Source organism: Globicephala melas, chromosome 14 (assembly GCF_963455315.2).
Source record: "Globicephala melas chromosome 14, mGloMel1.2, whole genome shotgun sequence".
In the NCBI taxonomy this organism is placed as follows: domain Eukaryota; kingdom Metazoa; phylum Chordata; class Mammalia; order Artiodactyla; family Delphinidae; genus Globicephala; species Globicephala melas.
Genome location: NC_083327.1, coordinates 68558751 through 68575226, shown reverse-complemented (window position 1 = coordinate 68575226; position 16476 = coordinate 68558751). Strand labels below are relative to the sequence as shown.

Below are 16476 nucleotides of genomic sequence, written 5' to 3'. Positions count from 1 at the left end.
GTAAAACTATTTATCAAATTGGCAAATATTTAAAAATTATAAAAGTCTTGGCTAACAACAGTATGATGAAACCAATATTCTCATACACTATAGGAGTATATTTGGGGACAGCCACCTGACAGTGTACAGCTTTTGATCCAGCAGAGCCACTTATGTGAACTCATCCTAACAAAAAAATCACAATCCATTACAGTCAAAAGGTTTATACAGAAAGAATCCATTGCAGCATTGTAAGGTCAAAATTAGAAAAAAGTCATTTGTCCAGTTCACATAGTACAATGGAATATCTAACACTACCATAAAAAAAAATCATGATTTTTCAATATAAAGAAATATAAAAATGCTTATAAAATACTATTATGAAAGGAAAAATCAATATTCAAAAAGGCAAAAGCCATGATATAATTATGATTCCAAATTTGTATAAATATGCTTTATACAAATACATTTATACAAAGAAAAGAAAAGTAAAATGAAATAGAGGAAGATGTTAATAACATTCCCTCCTGAGCAGCTGAATTAACTGGTAAGTTTTATTTTCTTCCTCCTTTCTTTCTGCATTTTACAAGAAGAGCACTTTCTTTTTAATATATCCAGGAGTAAAAATATAAATGCTATCTTTAAAACTAATGAAATCTTCTTCAATTTGCCAAACAAAATTAAAGGTGGTTTGCTATACGTGCACATGCATGTTTAAAAGCTGACTATCATTACTATCTTTGACAACAGTATAATTCACAGCTTTTTCTAAAAAACAATTTTTATATCAACTTCAAGATGAAAAACCAAGGCTCAGCAAGGTAAGTGACATACCCATTTCATTCAATACAGCTTTTATGTACAGAAAGATAACTCCCTCACTCCCCCTCCAGGGTTCCCTCCACTATCCCTCACTGTTTCAGAAGTAAAGTCGTTGCTCAGTACCGGGCGGGTGATTGGTTCCAGGACCATCTGAGATAGCAAAATCCATGGATGCTCAAGTCCCTTATATAAAATAGCATAGTATTTGCATATAACCTATGCACATTCTCCCATCGTCCCGCATACTTCAAATCATCTCTAGATTACTTATAATATCTAATACCATGTAAATGCTACGTAAATACTTGTAAATACACTCTAAGTACTATGTCAATAGTTGCTGCGTGCACCACAAATTCAAGTTTTGCTTTCTGGAAACTTCTGGAATTTCTCTTTTCAAAGATTTTTGAGCTTTGGCTACATGGATACAGAACCCGTGGGTAATGAGGGTCAACTATATCTTAATTCTTTATTTAATCTCCCAAAAGATAATATAACATGGAGAAATATTTAAATGAGTCCCCTTCCTCAATTCCTTCCAGCCCTAGCCTACCACCCCATTTCCTGATACACACTTGTCCTGCATAGGTATATATCAGGAAATGGGGTGGTGGCTTCCCAGTCTTCAATTCTTGGCTTTTATTAAAGGAAACATTCTACTGTTTTACACAGTGCTTTGAGCCTCAAATGAGGTTTCTCCCAGATTGCAATAAATATTTGTTAATTTTGATTTAATTTAAAGAGCAGGGAGGTTAATCAAGAGCAATTAAGAGCACAAACATGTTATAAATAAATAAATACATTTTGAAATCTCCCAACTCTTCCATTTAGTCTCAGAATATGCCATTCCAATTCAGACTTACAACACAGTATAAAATGTGTTCCACACAATTTTCAGTAAATAAGGAGCAACTCTAGGTTTCAAATATTACAATTTCTATCATTCTTTCACCAGATGAGAAACTTCAGTTATCTGGCAATGGGAAAAGTGTTATGTATATTGACGTATCAAAGACAAAACGCTTAAAGATAATAGCGTGTGTCCTGAAAGAACCACACCACGTGTGATTAAGTCAAATTATAAAGCAGCACCTTTAAACAGCAACTCAGAAGAAAGGCGAAAATTAAAACAAAAAGATGCAAATATGAATGGTCTTTGTAATAACCTGTTAGGAGTAAATCGCTTTTGTGATAAAAGTTTATGCGTCTTTCCCGAGCAGGATTAAGAAATTAAGAATTTCGTCTTCATAAACTTCTACCAACCTCGACAAATGTGAAAGTCAAAGACATTATGTCAACACCCAAAATGAAAAGGCCCCATTCATTTCAACAAAAGTTACCAGTTCCAAATAGGATTTGGAAAATCTTGTTAAGTAGGGGTGCAAACCAAACTCTCCTATTAGACTGAATTTTAAAGAATGAATGCTTTCATAGAGGACAATTTTCTTTCTAATCTCTACAGGAATTAGTAAACTGTAAAAAATGAGGGTATCAAGACTACATATTTCCCGCCTTGTGAAGTCACAAACTTTTGCAGTAGGCATGTGCAGCTTTTGTAAAAGGAAAAATGAGTTTTAAAATGCCTTTCGTTCAAATTGAAATGAGCTAAAAGAATGAAAAGCTACAGAGCAAATATTTATCATCAGGTAAATCAAGACACTTTTAAGCTATTTTGTATTTGTCACAGTCTTAAGTTAACAAAATGTGAAAAATGCACAAAGAGCAATTGATTTTTTTAAAAGCTCAACAGTTAAGTCTGCAGAGCTTCAAGTAATCTTTTCAACCATTATCATAGTAGAGCTGCTGCTGCTTTTGAAACATTTTATCATGATATATTAAAGCACAGATGACAGTTGAAAGAACAGTAAGTAAAATAAACACTCATATACTGACTACCAGATTTAATAACTGGTTAGGTGTTACCATAAGTGTTTTACCTAAAGAGATATATTTTTATTTATTTATTTATTGGGAATCATCTTCAGGTAAATCATTCATACCAGCTACTTGATTCATTTGCTGTCAGTCCATCTCAAGAACCTATAAAATATACTTTTATAATATAGGCCCATAAAATCCAAAAATAGAATATACCCTTATCAAAACAATTCAACCATCGCCACTATTAACAGGTCCTAAGACAAATCACTTAACCTCTCTAAGCCTGTCTTCTCACCTTTAAAAAATGAGGGCACTCAACTTGAAAATATCCACTGTCACCATTGGTTACAAGGCTTTATCATTTCAATACCCACAAGAAAACTTCTCTCACTGGCTTATTCAATCTGCATATGAAATTCAGAGAACCCTTAAAACCCCTAAAAGGTGCAAGACAACTGGTCAGAAGCAGCCCTCTACCCCAACGCTCAGTCCTAAGGATGCACTTCTAGAAATCACTCCAAATTTAAAGCGAGGGTGACATTTGGCACAAGTAAATTATTGAACTATTTAATTGTCATAAAGTGTTGATCCTCAACCACATGAGACTTCCTGAGATTTTGGTTTACATTATAATTTCTCCAATCTTTCAACAGCTTCCTATTAAGATTTGCTGCTCAGCTTTTATAAATAAGCATAATAGGTCATTAGGCTTCCATTAGAAACAATTACTTCAAAAAGAGCAAATGTTGCCCTTTGTTTACCACCACACCACGTTTCTCCCACAATGACAGGCTATGTAATGAAGCAATCCAGGATTTGCTTCAAATATTAATGCAAAATAGCACTCAGTCATTACAGTCATTACTTCAAGTTATTCAGTACCTATCAAAACCTCACTCTCAAAACAGAGATTAGGCAAAAATCATCTGAGAATCATCAGAAAGTTTAATTATTGAAATTCAAGAAAGATCTTCCTCAAGCCTCCCCAAATCTTCCCTGTGTCCATCAGCATCTGAGATAATGTGTAGATTATAAAAATTATGGCTGTCCTAATTCTGGATTAAATAGAAATTTCAGAATATTTCTTATGACTAGATAACTACTGCCTCAGGGGCCACTAGGCCTGCTCAGAAGACATGGCCCCTTTCATGTAGCTCCAATGTGAATCTAAGTTGTTTGGAAATTGTATGATTTTGCTGGCAGAGAATGTATCTTAATATGGAAGCTGGCTTGGTGCCCTAGAAAGGAAGAAGAATGAAACGACCCTGCAGTGCAGAAAGATACGTGGTGGTTGGTATTCAACATTCTGCCACCTGAGTTGAGACTAATGGAAGCTTTTTTTTTTTTTTACATGTTACCAAGATTTTATGTAATGCAGAAAAGTACAAAAATGAAAGTGAAAAACAATCATCAGATTCTTTCATTAAGAAATAATGCAGTAGTAAACATTACTTAAAACATTTTTCAGTTAAAATAAGGAGGAAGAGTGAAAGATAAACTTCTCTACAAGTGAGGTAATATAACCCTATTTCTAAATACAATTTTTTTAACATCTTAATTGGAATAAAATTGCTTTACAATGGTGTGTTAGTTTCTGCTCTATAGCAAAGCGAATCAGTTATACATATACATATGTTCCCATATCTCTTCCCTCTTGCATCTCCCTCCCTCCCATCCTCCCTATCCCACCCCTCTAGGTGGTCACAAAGCACCGAGCTGATCTCCCTGTGCTATGCGGCTGCTTCCCACTAGCTATCTATTCTACGTTTGGTAGTGTATATATGTCCACGCGACTCTCTCACTTTGTCACAGCTTACCCTTCCTCCTCCCCACATCCTTAAGTCCATTCTCTAGTAGGTCTGTGTCTTTATTCCCGTCTTACTCCTAGGTTCTTCATGACCTTTTTTTTTTTTCTTAGATTCCATATATATGTGTTAGCATACGGTATTTGTTTTTCTCTTTCTGACTTACTTCACCCTGTATGACAGACTCTAGGTTCATCCACCTCACTACAAATATCTCAATTTCGTTTCTTTTTATGAGTGAGTAATATTCCATTGTATATATGTGCCACATCTTCTTTATCCATTCATCCGATGATGGACACTTAGGTTGCTTCCATGTCCTGACTATTGTAAATAGAGCTGCAATGAACATTTTGGTACTTGACTCTTTTTGAATTATGGTTTTCTCAGGGTATATGCCCAGTAGTGGGATTGCTGGGTCATTTGGTAGTTCTATTTGTAGTTTTTCAAGGAACCTCCATACTGTTCTCCATAGTGGCTGTATCAATTTACATTCCCACCAACAGTGCAAGAGTGTTCCCTTTTCTCCACACCCTCTCCAGCATTTATTGTTTCCAGATTTTTTGATGATGGCCATTCTGAACAGTGTGAGGTGATAGCTCATTGTAGTTTTGATTTGCATTTCTCTAATGATTAATGATGTTGAGCATCCTTTCATGTGTTCATTGGCAATCTGTATATCTTCTTTGGAGAAATGTCTATTTAGGTCTTCTGCCCATTTTTGGATTGGGTTGTTTGTTTATTTGTTATTGAGCTGCATGAGCTGCTTGTAAATCTTGGAGATTAATCCTTTGTCAGTTGCTTCATTAGCAAATGTTTTCTCCCATTCTGAGGGTTGTCTTTTGGTCTTGTTTATGGTTACCTTTGCTGTGCAAAAGCTTTTAAGTTTCATTAGGTCCCATTTGTTTTTATTTCCATTTCTCTAGAAGGTGGGTCAAAAAGGATCTTGCTGTGATTTATGTCATAGAATGTTCTGCCTATGTTTTCTTCTAAGAGTTTGATAGTGTCTGGCCTTACATTTAGGTCTTTAATCCATTTTGAGTTTATTTTTGTGTATGGTGTTAGGGAGTGTTCTAATTTCATACTTTTACATGTACCTGTCCAGTTTTCCCAGCATCACTTATTAAAGAGGCTGTCTTTTCTCCACTGTATATTCTTGCCTCCCTTATCAAAGATAAGGTGACCATATGTGCGTGGGTTTATCTCTGGGCTTTCTATCCTGTTCCATTGATCTATATTTCTGTTTTTGTGCCAGTACCATACTGCCTTGATTACTGTAGCTTTGTAGTATAGTCTGAAGTCAGGGAGCGTGATTCCTCCAGCTCCATTTTTCGTTCTCAAGATTGCTCTGGCTATTCGGGGTCTTTTGTGTTTCCATACAAATTGTAAAATTTTTTGTTCTAGTTCTGTGAAAAATGCCAGTGGTAATTTGATAAGGATTGCATTGAACCTGTAGATTGCTTTGGGTAGTAGAGTCATTTTCACAATGTTGATTTTTCCAATCCAAGATCTTGGTGTATCTCTCCATCTATTTGTATCATCTTTAATTTCTTTCTTCAGTGTCTTATAATTTTCTGCATACAGGTCTTTTGTCTCCTTAGGTAGGTTTATTCCTAGATATTTTATTCTTTTTGTTGCAGTGGTAAATGGGAGTGTTTTCTTAATTTCACTTTCACATTTTTCTTCATTAGTGTATAGGAATTCCAGAGATTTCTGTGCATGAATTTTGTATCCTGCTACGTTACCAAATTCATTGATTAGCTCTAGTAGTTTTCTGGCAGCATCTATAGGATTCTCTATGTAGAGTATCATGTCATCTGCAAACAGTGACAGATTTACTTCTTCTTTTCTGATTTGGATTCCTTTTATTTCTTTTTCTTCTCTGATTGCTGTAGCTAAAATTTGCAAAACTATGTTGAATAACAGTGGTAAGAGTGGGCAACCTTGTTTTGTTCCTGATCTTAGTGGAAATGCTTTCAGTTTTTCACCATTGAGGATGATGTTGGCTGTGGGTTTGTCATATATGGTCTTTATTCGAGGAAAGTTCCCTCTATGCCTACTTTCTGCAGGGTTTTTATCATAAATGGGTGTTGAATTTTGTCAAAAGCTTTCTCTGCATCTATTGAGATGATCATATGGTTTTTCTCCTTCAATTTGTTAATATGGTGTATCATGTTGATTGATTTGCGTATATTGAAGAATCCTTGCATTGCTGGAATAAAACCCACTTGATCATGGTGTATGATCCTTTTAATGTGCTGTTGGATTCTGTTTGCTAGTATTTTGTTCAGGATTTTTGCATCTATTTTCATCAGTGATATTGGCCTGTAGTTTTCTTTCTTTGTGACATCTTTGTCTGCTTTTGGTATCAGGGTGATGGTGGCCTCATAGAATGAGTTTGCGAGTGTTCCTCCCTCTGCTATATTTTGGAAGAGTTTCAGAAGGATAGGTGTTAGCTCTTCTCTGTTTCATAGAAATCACCTGTGAAGCCATCTGGTCCTGGGCTTTTGTTTGTTGGAAGATTTTTAATCACAGTTTCAATTTCAGTGCTTGTGATTGGTCTGTTCATATTTTCTATTTCTTCCTGGTTCAGTCTCGGCAGGTTGTGCATTTCTAAGAATTTGTCCATTTCTTCCAGGTTGTCCATTTTATTGGCATAGAGTTGTTTGTAGTAATCTATCATGATCCTTTGTATTTCTGCAGTGTCAGTTGTTACTTCTCCTTTTTCATTTCTAATTTTATTGATTTGAGTCTTCTCCCTTTTTTTCTTGATGAGTCTGGCTAATGGTTTATCTATTTTGTTTATCTTCTCAAGAACCGGATTTTAGTTTTATTGATCTTTACTATCATTTCCTTCATTTCTTTTTCATTTATTTCTGATCTGATCTTTATAATTTCTTTGCTTCTGCTAACTTTGGGGTTTTTTGTTTTTCTTTCTCTAATTGCTTTAGGTGCAAGGTCAGGATGTTTATTTGAGATGTTTCCTGTTTCTTAAGGTAGGATTGTATTGCTATAAACTTCCCTCTTAGAACTGCTTTTGCTGCATCCCAGTGGTTTTGGGTCGTCATGTCTCCATTGCCATTTGTTTCTAGGTATTTTTTGATTTCCTCTTTGATTTCTTCAGTGAGCACTTGCTAATTAAGTAGTGTATTGTTTAGCCTCCATGTGTTTGTATTTTTTACAGACCTTCTCCTGTAATTGATATCTAGTCTCATAGCATTGTGGTTGGAAAAGATAGTTGATATGATTTCAATTTTCTTAAATTTACCAAGGCTTGATTTGTGACCCAAGATATGATCTATCCTGGAGAATGTTCCATCAGCACTTGAGAAAAATGTGTATTCTGTTGTTCTTGGATGGAATGTCCTATAAATATCAATTAAGTCCATCTTGTTTAATGTATCATTTAAAGCTTGTGTTTCCTTATTTATTTTCATTTTGGATGATCTGTCCATTGGTGAAAGTGGGGTGTTAAAGTCCCCTACTATGGGAGCTTCCCTGGTGGTGCAGTGGTTGAGAGTCTGCCTGCTGATGCAGGGGACACAGGTTCGTGCCCTGGTCTGGGAAGATCCCACATGCCGTGGAGCGGCTGGGCCCATAAGCCATGGCCGCTGAGCCTGCGCGTCCAGAGCCTGTGCTCTGCAACGGGAGAGGCCACAACAGTGAGAGGCCCGTGTACCGCAAAAAAAAAAAAAAGAAAAAGAAAAAGAAAAAAATAGCTATTTAAAATGCAATCCTGTAGAATGGTTTCAATTTTTTTTAGTTAATTGGAAAACCATTATATCATATCTGATGATACTGCTTTTAGCTAAAAGTCATTGATAGCGTAAGTTTTCTGATTAACAAAATGTTAATTTGATAACTTTTAAAAAATAATTTTAAGATACACATTGACTTGGGGAGCTGTGGCAAAACAGAGATCAGGGAGTCATGTAAAGAGTGGTGCTGCTTTTGGAAGCCACAGGAAAACATCTGATGACAAGTAGGGATGTAGGTACTGTCTCTCTTGACCTGCCTCACTTTCAGCTGTAATCTCAACCCGTTGAAAAAGCACAGAAACAGAGCGAAAGTAAGGGAAGTAATCTGCCCAGGTGTCCATACAGCACTGAGGCAACATACCCAGGACATCGATGGAGGTGGATGAGATGTAGGCAAATCCTTCCACATTTGGCACTTTTATCCCTAAATACCTCAGGCTTCACAAATGTTTTGAACTAACCAAACCGTGTTTCTCACACAACCGAGAAGAGACAGTGCTCATGTGATCAACTGGAGTTCTACCTCCAGGCGAGAGACCTCTGACCTTTCCTATGGTTCAAACAAAATGTGTGTGATTTGAGTACGGAAAGAAACTGAGGGAATCTGAGAGTTGACCTTCAAATATATATATCTCAATACTCAGAACATGACAAAGTAAAGTTCCATTGCCCTAGAACACTCGAGGATTGAATTATTCAAGGAATGCAGAATTTTCCAAGAAAAAAAAAAGGGAGGGAAAGGCAGGGAGGAAGCATAAAATTTAACTATATGGGGTATAAATCATTTGAAGAACACCATTCCACTCTGTGTCTTCTTTAAAAACACATAATCATCCTTAACTACCTCTAAATAAAGGGGACCCCCACACGTAGATGAAAAGTGGTATGTAAACATACTTCTTCAGTGAATCTGAAAATCTGTTCAGAGATGATTTGCCTTTGTCATCATATACCTTTGCTTTTCGGCACCATAAGCCTCCACATAGCTCTCTGTTGTCTACATGCGAACACGAACACACACACACACACACACACACACACACACACACACAGCAAGACTTTTGTAGACATCACCCATCAATCAGATTGCTAGGTAGAATCTTCTGGTCTCTGTTCACAGAGTGCTCAGAGGCAGCTGCTCTGATACCACAGGAGACATGGTTTTTCGGGGATGACTTTGAGATCAGCACTGCTCTGAAAGCCTGAGTGCTCCAGAAGACTAGGTTAAGAATAGTCAGAGTTTCACTGTACGGATGAATCAGTAGCACCAAAATGTGTGTATATACCACATAGAGAGAAAAAGACTACCAACTAGGGTGCAAGAAGAGAACAGCAGAAAATAAGAACAAAATTACACTTTACTAATATTTAACGTGGAATCTTACCATGGCATATACGTATAATTTTTATATGAATATATATATAATATATATATATATATATACACACACACACACACATATATTTAAAGTATTTTTACTGATAGGACTACTTGATCAAAAGGTTTGGAGGTGATCAAAACCATGTAAGCTAAAGTGAGTTATGTATATATATATATATATATATATGCAGGCAAATAGAAGTTATATTACTTAAATCAAAAATTTTTAAATGCTTAAATAATGAGGAATTCAATTTATAACACTAGTTTTATATTTTTCTTATTTTTCTATAATGGCTCATATCTCAATCTACTCTACAAAAAGCTGCTTTTACCACATCCTCAATTAATAAATATTTTATGAAAACTGGCACTAAGGAAAAGAATGGTACTTATAAAACAAATTTATTCAGCTTTTACTGCAAAGATTTAGTGATGAAATATCCCAAAATAATCAGATAACAGTGAAAACAAATTAAAAGTCAACTTTATTTTTTAATCATTTACATTCACCTTTGCTTTTACTGTGCTCTAGAAGAAAAATTATTTTTATAGAATTAATATTTTAAAGGAACTAAGCAATCAACACCATATCTGGAAAAATTAGCATCCAACATAAGGTGATTTTAGGTCATCAGGGCAATTTCAATGCTGCTAATTATATCTTCAAGTAAGCAGGACTTATGTTTCAGTACCCTGTCAAATTTTATGGGATGTATGACCAGGAAGAAATAGTTTTAAATGTAAAAAATACAAGTGAAAGTGTAAATAGGTTAAGAGAAGGGGAAAAGGATATTTTAACTCCAAGAGCTATAAATTCCAAGTGTCTCTTTTCATTCCTCCCTAATCTTCAAAACGTACAGGAAAAAAACACAAAATGAGAATATTCAACACAAATTTCTAAATGTGTCATACATAAGCTATTTTCCTATAGACGAAAGATGCATGAACATAAGCAAAGAAAGATAAGGTATCACAGAGGAAAAAGTCTGATGAAAGACTGAATTTCCATATAATATGTAAAAGCAGAGATCCTATAAGAGGAATAAAAAAGGGGATAAAATATTAACAGACACTGGATTTCAAAACACAAATATGAATTTAAAATACTCACGTCTCCTAACACTTTTCCCCATTCATTTCAGTCTGTAAATGTATTTACAATAGACTGCCTCTACCTTTTTATGAAGAAACACTGAACCTTTAGCATTTCCTTTCTAAGAAACTAAATTTAGAGAATGTAGAAGGTATAGGAAGAGATAGTCATGATAGCATTTAAAATTTAAGGGGAAAAGAATTTATAGTGTCTTAAAGTAAATGAATAGCAAACTTATCTAAACTTTTAAGTATTACACATAGACTACTGATAATTAAAATACAGTTAAATACTTTCAGTTGGTATACTTTACCCATGTCAGTATTTGAGATGGCAACTGTTAATTAATATGCAATTCTGCAACTAAAACTTTTATTCCTGTTATATGACCTAATATAGTTCAGTAATTAAGATCAGTTTTCAAAATATAACCAATGAAATAAAATATATTTATTTCATAGTAATTTTGCCACTTCCTATTTTAAATTTCTGGTTCTTGAGCCAAATTTCATGTATCACTGCCTTATATTGACACCTGCTGGAAAGTACTGGAATTGTAGATCTCTCATTTCGTTATCTGTGTAGTTGTAAATCTTGCTTTTGAGAAAAGAAATGTGAAAGATAACATCTTAACTGAGAATAATACAAATTTTAATATTCTAAGAAAAAAAAGTAACACTTAATTCCAAACATTTAAATTTAATGGTTTCTGTAGAAAATTATAAATCTCAAGATGTCTGCCCAAAGAGTATTTCTTTTGGGAATTAACTTATCCAATGACTTCATTAACTTAACTTGTGCTAATTTGGGGTATGATTATGAAACTAATTAAGCAACCTTCTCCAGTATTTGAACTTCCACTTTTCACCTTAAACTATCTTAATACCTTGGTCACATGACTTGAGGAAAATACCTAATTTTGTGAAAGTATGCATACAAATGGATCAGAAAAATGATCCAGCTAATAAAACAATATTCATATCTGTAGATTAAAAGGATAAAATAACATGCATTAGTGAATGAGCTTTCTCCTCTATTTTCAAAACTGCTTGTTCATGAACTACATAAACATTTTACCAGAATAAATTTATTCTCTGAAGTGCACCAAAACACAACATATTAAAATAAATAATTTATGAATTCTTACAAATGAATAAATTAAGTTGTATTAAGTTTTAATTAACTTCTTATGCAAATGAAAACACTTCTAAGTATCTCTGCAAAGAATGCTCACTACCTTAATCTGTCTCCTAAAACTTTTCAGAAAAAAAAAAGATTCCAGACAGAAATACATTTAATTGACCAAACTGTTAGAAATAAGAATATATCATAGAGTTAATAAAATTCTGCTTTTCCCCTCTAATCCACTACCATATAATAAGCAGGATCTAGGTGCTCAGACATGTCCTATTTTATAACATCAGAAAAATAACATTGTCCTAGAGACAGTTGTTACAATTACAAATGAGTTTGGGCAGCTAATAGGGCAACAAGATACATTCTTGCGAATGGCACTAAGAACATGAAATAAAGGAAGAATATTGTACTGCAGTGCTGGATAAATTGCTTTAGCATTCCGGTTATAATTCCTCCCTTCCTTTCTTAAATCACTCCAATTTCTGACAAAGTAATGAGCTAGTATGAACCTAGTTTAAATAAAACAAAACAATGATCAAAAATATAATAGCTAACTTTTTAAAAAAATATAGGAGCTCATTCAATGTTTTATGTTTAGGATGACGTAGTATTTGAAATTTGAAACTGTCAAACAAGTTGCCTTCTGAAAGTGTACTTAATCCACCTGTCCAAATAAAATTCAGTTCTTCACGTTTAACTATAGTATATGAAGATTCAAGAATATGGGGAATAAATATTTTACCATAAGATGAAGTCCAGTAGTTCCTAAAATGTGTTTTATTTTTTTAAAATTGATAAACAATTAACTATAGAGAGAGGAACAGTTTTTAAGTAACCTACTCAAAGATTATTTTAAACTTTTTAAAAATTTACTGACATTTACTTAAGATTAATTTGCCATTTACTATTAAGACCATAAGTATCTCAGAGGTAACAGGTCTTAATGAATGTAGTTTTGCTGTATTTTCTCTAAACAGTTCACTAGCCCTTCTCAAAAAAACAAGATTTTGTCAATTGCAAAATAAAATATGCACTAAAATAGTACTTGTTCCTGATTCTTGAACAAAATTTAATTAAGCAATTCACTTTAATGGCTTTCACAGTCAGTCACTAAGAAAAGGAATCTTTCCCTGATAAGAACCCTGAAAGATTAGATTTTAGATCCTGAGAAGCAGTAGAATTGTCTGACACCAGAGATCCTCATTTTCAATCACTCAGTTACCTTACAGAGCTTCTGATATCGAGGAGAAGAAACTGCCATCCTTTGTAAACGATGTAACAAAACCACAACTTTCTGCAGAGACGTTCTCACCACAGCCATCATTTTAAGTTTACCACACTTCTGCAGACACCTCACAATTTGCATTATAAATGAAGAGCAATGATCATTTCCTCCCGGTCACTGGACAATGATTTGCCAGTTCTCTGAGCATGCTCGTTTCCAGGAAAGCATTTGAAAAATACAGGGGACTTAGGTGCTAGGCAAATGAAGGCTGGTATTCCTTCAACTTCTTCTCAATTTAAAAAACATACACAAACGCCACCCAGAAAGCCCCCAGTAGATGCTCACAGCCAGTACTTGCTCAGCCCGGCACGGCCAGACAATGAAGCAAGTTGTTGGGCAGCCAAAACGCTGCCTGCTGCGGGCGAGGAGTGTGCTCAGTAGCCAAAAAGGATATTAAGTGAAACATTAAAGCTGCAGATACAAAGCAGACATCCCCTGGGAGCAGAGATTCAACACATCACCAAGATGCATGCCTTGTAGCGGGCTTATATTAAGCGATCGAGTGGCATTCACTCTCTCTAAAGAGGGATGCGTTCGCTCCCCGACTAAATGCAGCTCTGGCTGTGTTCTGTGGGATGAGTGAATAGAGCCCATTACAAATCTTGAGCAGAACAGAAGGGTACTGGACTCTAATATCAGCCCAGATGCTGAGTGCTAATAAATCACCTCCACACAGGTCTCAGAACAAGATCATGTAAAACAAAACAAAAAATACCTGCAGGGGGCATGTGGCTTTACCTAAGATACCCTAAAAGCAGAGTCATCTACAAGCTCTCAGATGCTTGCTTAGGAGGAAAGCCATCAGAAATCGAATTTCCAATGTTAGGTTAAGACTCCTCTAATTAAACAGTAAGGTTAAAAAAAATCAACAAAGTCTGTAATTGACTACTAACATTCCAAATTATCACATTTCCCCTTAGACAGAATCTTCATCTCATTTTATTTGCCATAAAGCTGTTTTACTTTTATGAGTAAGAAATATAAGACAGTATACATACATATATATATATATATAGAGAGAGAGAGAGAGAGCGAGCGCGAGAGAGAGGGAGATAGATATAGATATATAGATATATATCATATAGATAGAAAAACGCAGTACAGAATTTTGGGGTTTTCTGTTTATATGTATACATTTCAGATAATATTTTCTACTTCAGCTTGAATACCATTATAAATATCAATTGGGGTAAAGCACTGTTAGGAAATAAGCAAAATAACCCAGAATGATTAAATGACTGGGCCAAAGGGCACAGCCAGAAATAGAACCCAGAGGTTTCCCATTATCAGTGTCCTGCTCAAATTAATAACCTGGGTAAGTCTGCATTTTCACCTTTCTCTACTATTGTCATGATTCTTTAAAAGAAATGCAGCATTTAAAAATATTTGTTTCTCTTCTTTACTTTTCCTGCCTTCTCAGTCCTTCAATTTTAGAATGACTTAAAGCCCTAAATTGGGTCTTACAGGGTTGTGTTTATCAAACAGTGTTTTTGTGGGCTTCTGCTTGTCTACTTTTTCCCTGAAGCTCTATACTGAGAACCTATACTGCCTCCCTCTGGATAGGCTAACGATGTCAAAATATCTACATAAAGCCAAAATCGGAAGAGGTCATCAACGAATGATGTAATTAAAAATAGCAATTTATTCGGCAAATGTATAGAAACAGGAAGTAGATCAGTGATTATTTAGGGGTTGGAGAACTGGCAATAGGGGACTGATAGCCAAGAGGTACAGGGTTTCTTTTTGAGGTGACAAAAATGTTCTAATTTGATTATGGTGATGGTTGCACTACTTTGAGAATACAGTAAAAACAACTCAATTGTACAACTTAAATGGATGGATTGTATGGTATGAGAAATTCCAATAAAGCTGTTATCAAAAAAAAAAAAAAAAAGAAGAAGTTGTAATTCCTGTCCCTAAACCAGCAGGTGAAGTTTCCACAGTACAGGTAGTACCCCCCAAACACTATGCTGGGTATGGAGCTGGGTATGGGGGAAAATCTGAAACGATCTAAATAATTAAAGTCTGCACCTATGGAAAAGAGGATAAAAATTAGGCTGAAAGAGAACACAGGAGATGAAAACACAATAATCCCAAAGCAGAGAGCAAAAACACCAACCCCAGAAAGGCAACAGGGCAACAGAATTTTACCCAGGAAAGAATCGAAGTATGTTAATTAACTGGCACTGATAAAATGTAAAGCTTGTATTTTGAAATATAATTAAAATGATAATAATATCTTAGAATATGGGCATGAAAATTCAGAATAAATGCATTTGAATTAATAGATAAACTGACCGGGAAGTCAATAATAGACTTTCATTCAAAAGCAAAAAAAAAAAAAAAAAAAAAATGTTTCTGCATCTTTGGCCAAATTCTCTCATCTGAATCAGATCCACAGTGACAACTGCATAGCAGGCATCTCCTCCTGGATGTTACTCAGATGCCTCATTTCATCATAGTCAAAATGGAATTTACCATCACATCACACTCCGCACTAACTTGCACTGCTGCCCTGACTTCTTTCCCTATATTCCCAATGTCAGATTCTAACACCACCTGGCAATCTTCTTTGTTAGTACCCCTTCCCCCGCCCTTAGTCTACCCATACTATCAAGTCATTAGGTGTATTCTCCCTGTCACTGCCTCATTTCTAGTCATTATCACCTCTGACCAGATGGCTAGAGTATGCTAACGGACTGCTCGGCTGTCAGTCTTGCCCAGTTCAAACCCAATCTCCATAAAGCCGTTGGCTAGACTCCTATAAAATACAAATCCCCCTGCAACACTCCCTTGCTTAATATGCTTTAAGGACTTTTCCCCATTGTCACCAGGTTAAAATATGAAATACTTAGCAAGTCATACAAGATCCTCTATGATCTGGACCGCTCAGCTCTCCAGGAGCTTTTGTCTCCAAAAGATCAGGTTTTCTCTTGCCAATAGTCCTCTGCTGAGGAGAAAAATCTAACTGCCTTGCAGCAGGGCAGTGAAACATAAATCCGTAAATCCAAGCGATCATCCATTCTTACCAGAAATGGCATGTATCATAGCATACTCTCAGAAATTCATCTTCATCTTCCATTGTGCTTCCAAACTATGCTTTATCAAAATGTACCCAAATTCACCTTAAACCAAATACAGAATAAACTTCTTCACCTTCATGAAATATTACCACGGCCCTGCATCCAGCTGTGTTGAGACACAAAGCAAGTACAACCAGAGAACGTGTCGTGTAAGCAGCTCTACATACACCCCTTGCACACAGAGCACATACTTGCCAGGGTCCTTATTCCATCGTTCTTACGCACACATGTCTACCACCACCGCCATGC

The 16476-nt window shown here is 35.4% G+C and overlaps 1 protein-coding gene across 3 annotated transcripts in view; it reads right to left on the bottom strand.

Moving 5' to 3' along the window:
* The window catches only part of UTRN (utrophin), a 490808-nt gene that overhangs the window by 216508 nt on the left and 257824 nt on the right, over positions 1-16476 (bottom strand). Inside the window, exon 1 of one of the 3 annotated variants that reach the window (XM_060283971.2) lies at positions 13082-13684. The exons of the other annotated variants lie outside the window; for them this stretch is intronic. Coding sequence (XP_060139954.1) covers positions 13082-13225 — 144 coding nt within the window. The 5' untranslated portion in view covers positions 13226-13684. Of the gene's footprint in view, positions 1-13081; positions 13685-16476 lie in introns of those variants that run through there. 3 annotated transcript variants of the gene reach the window in all.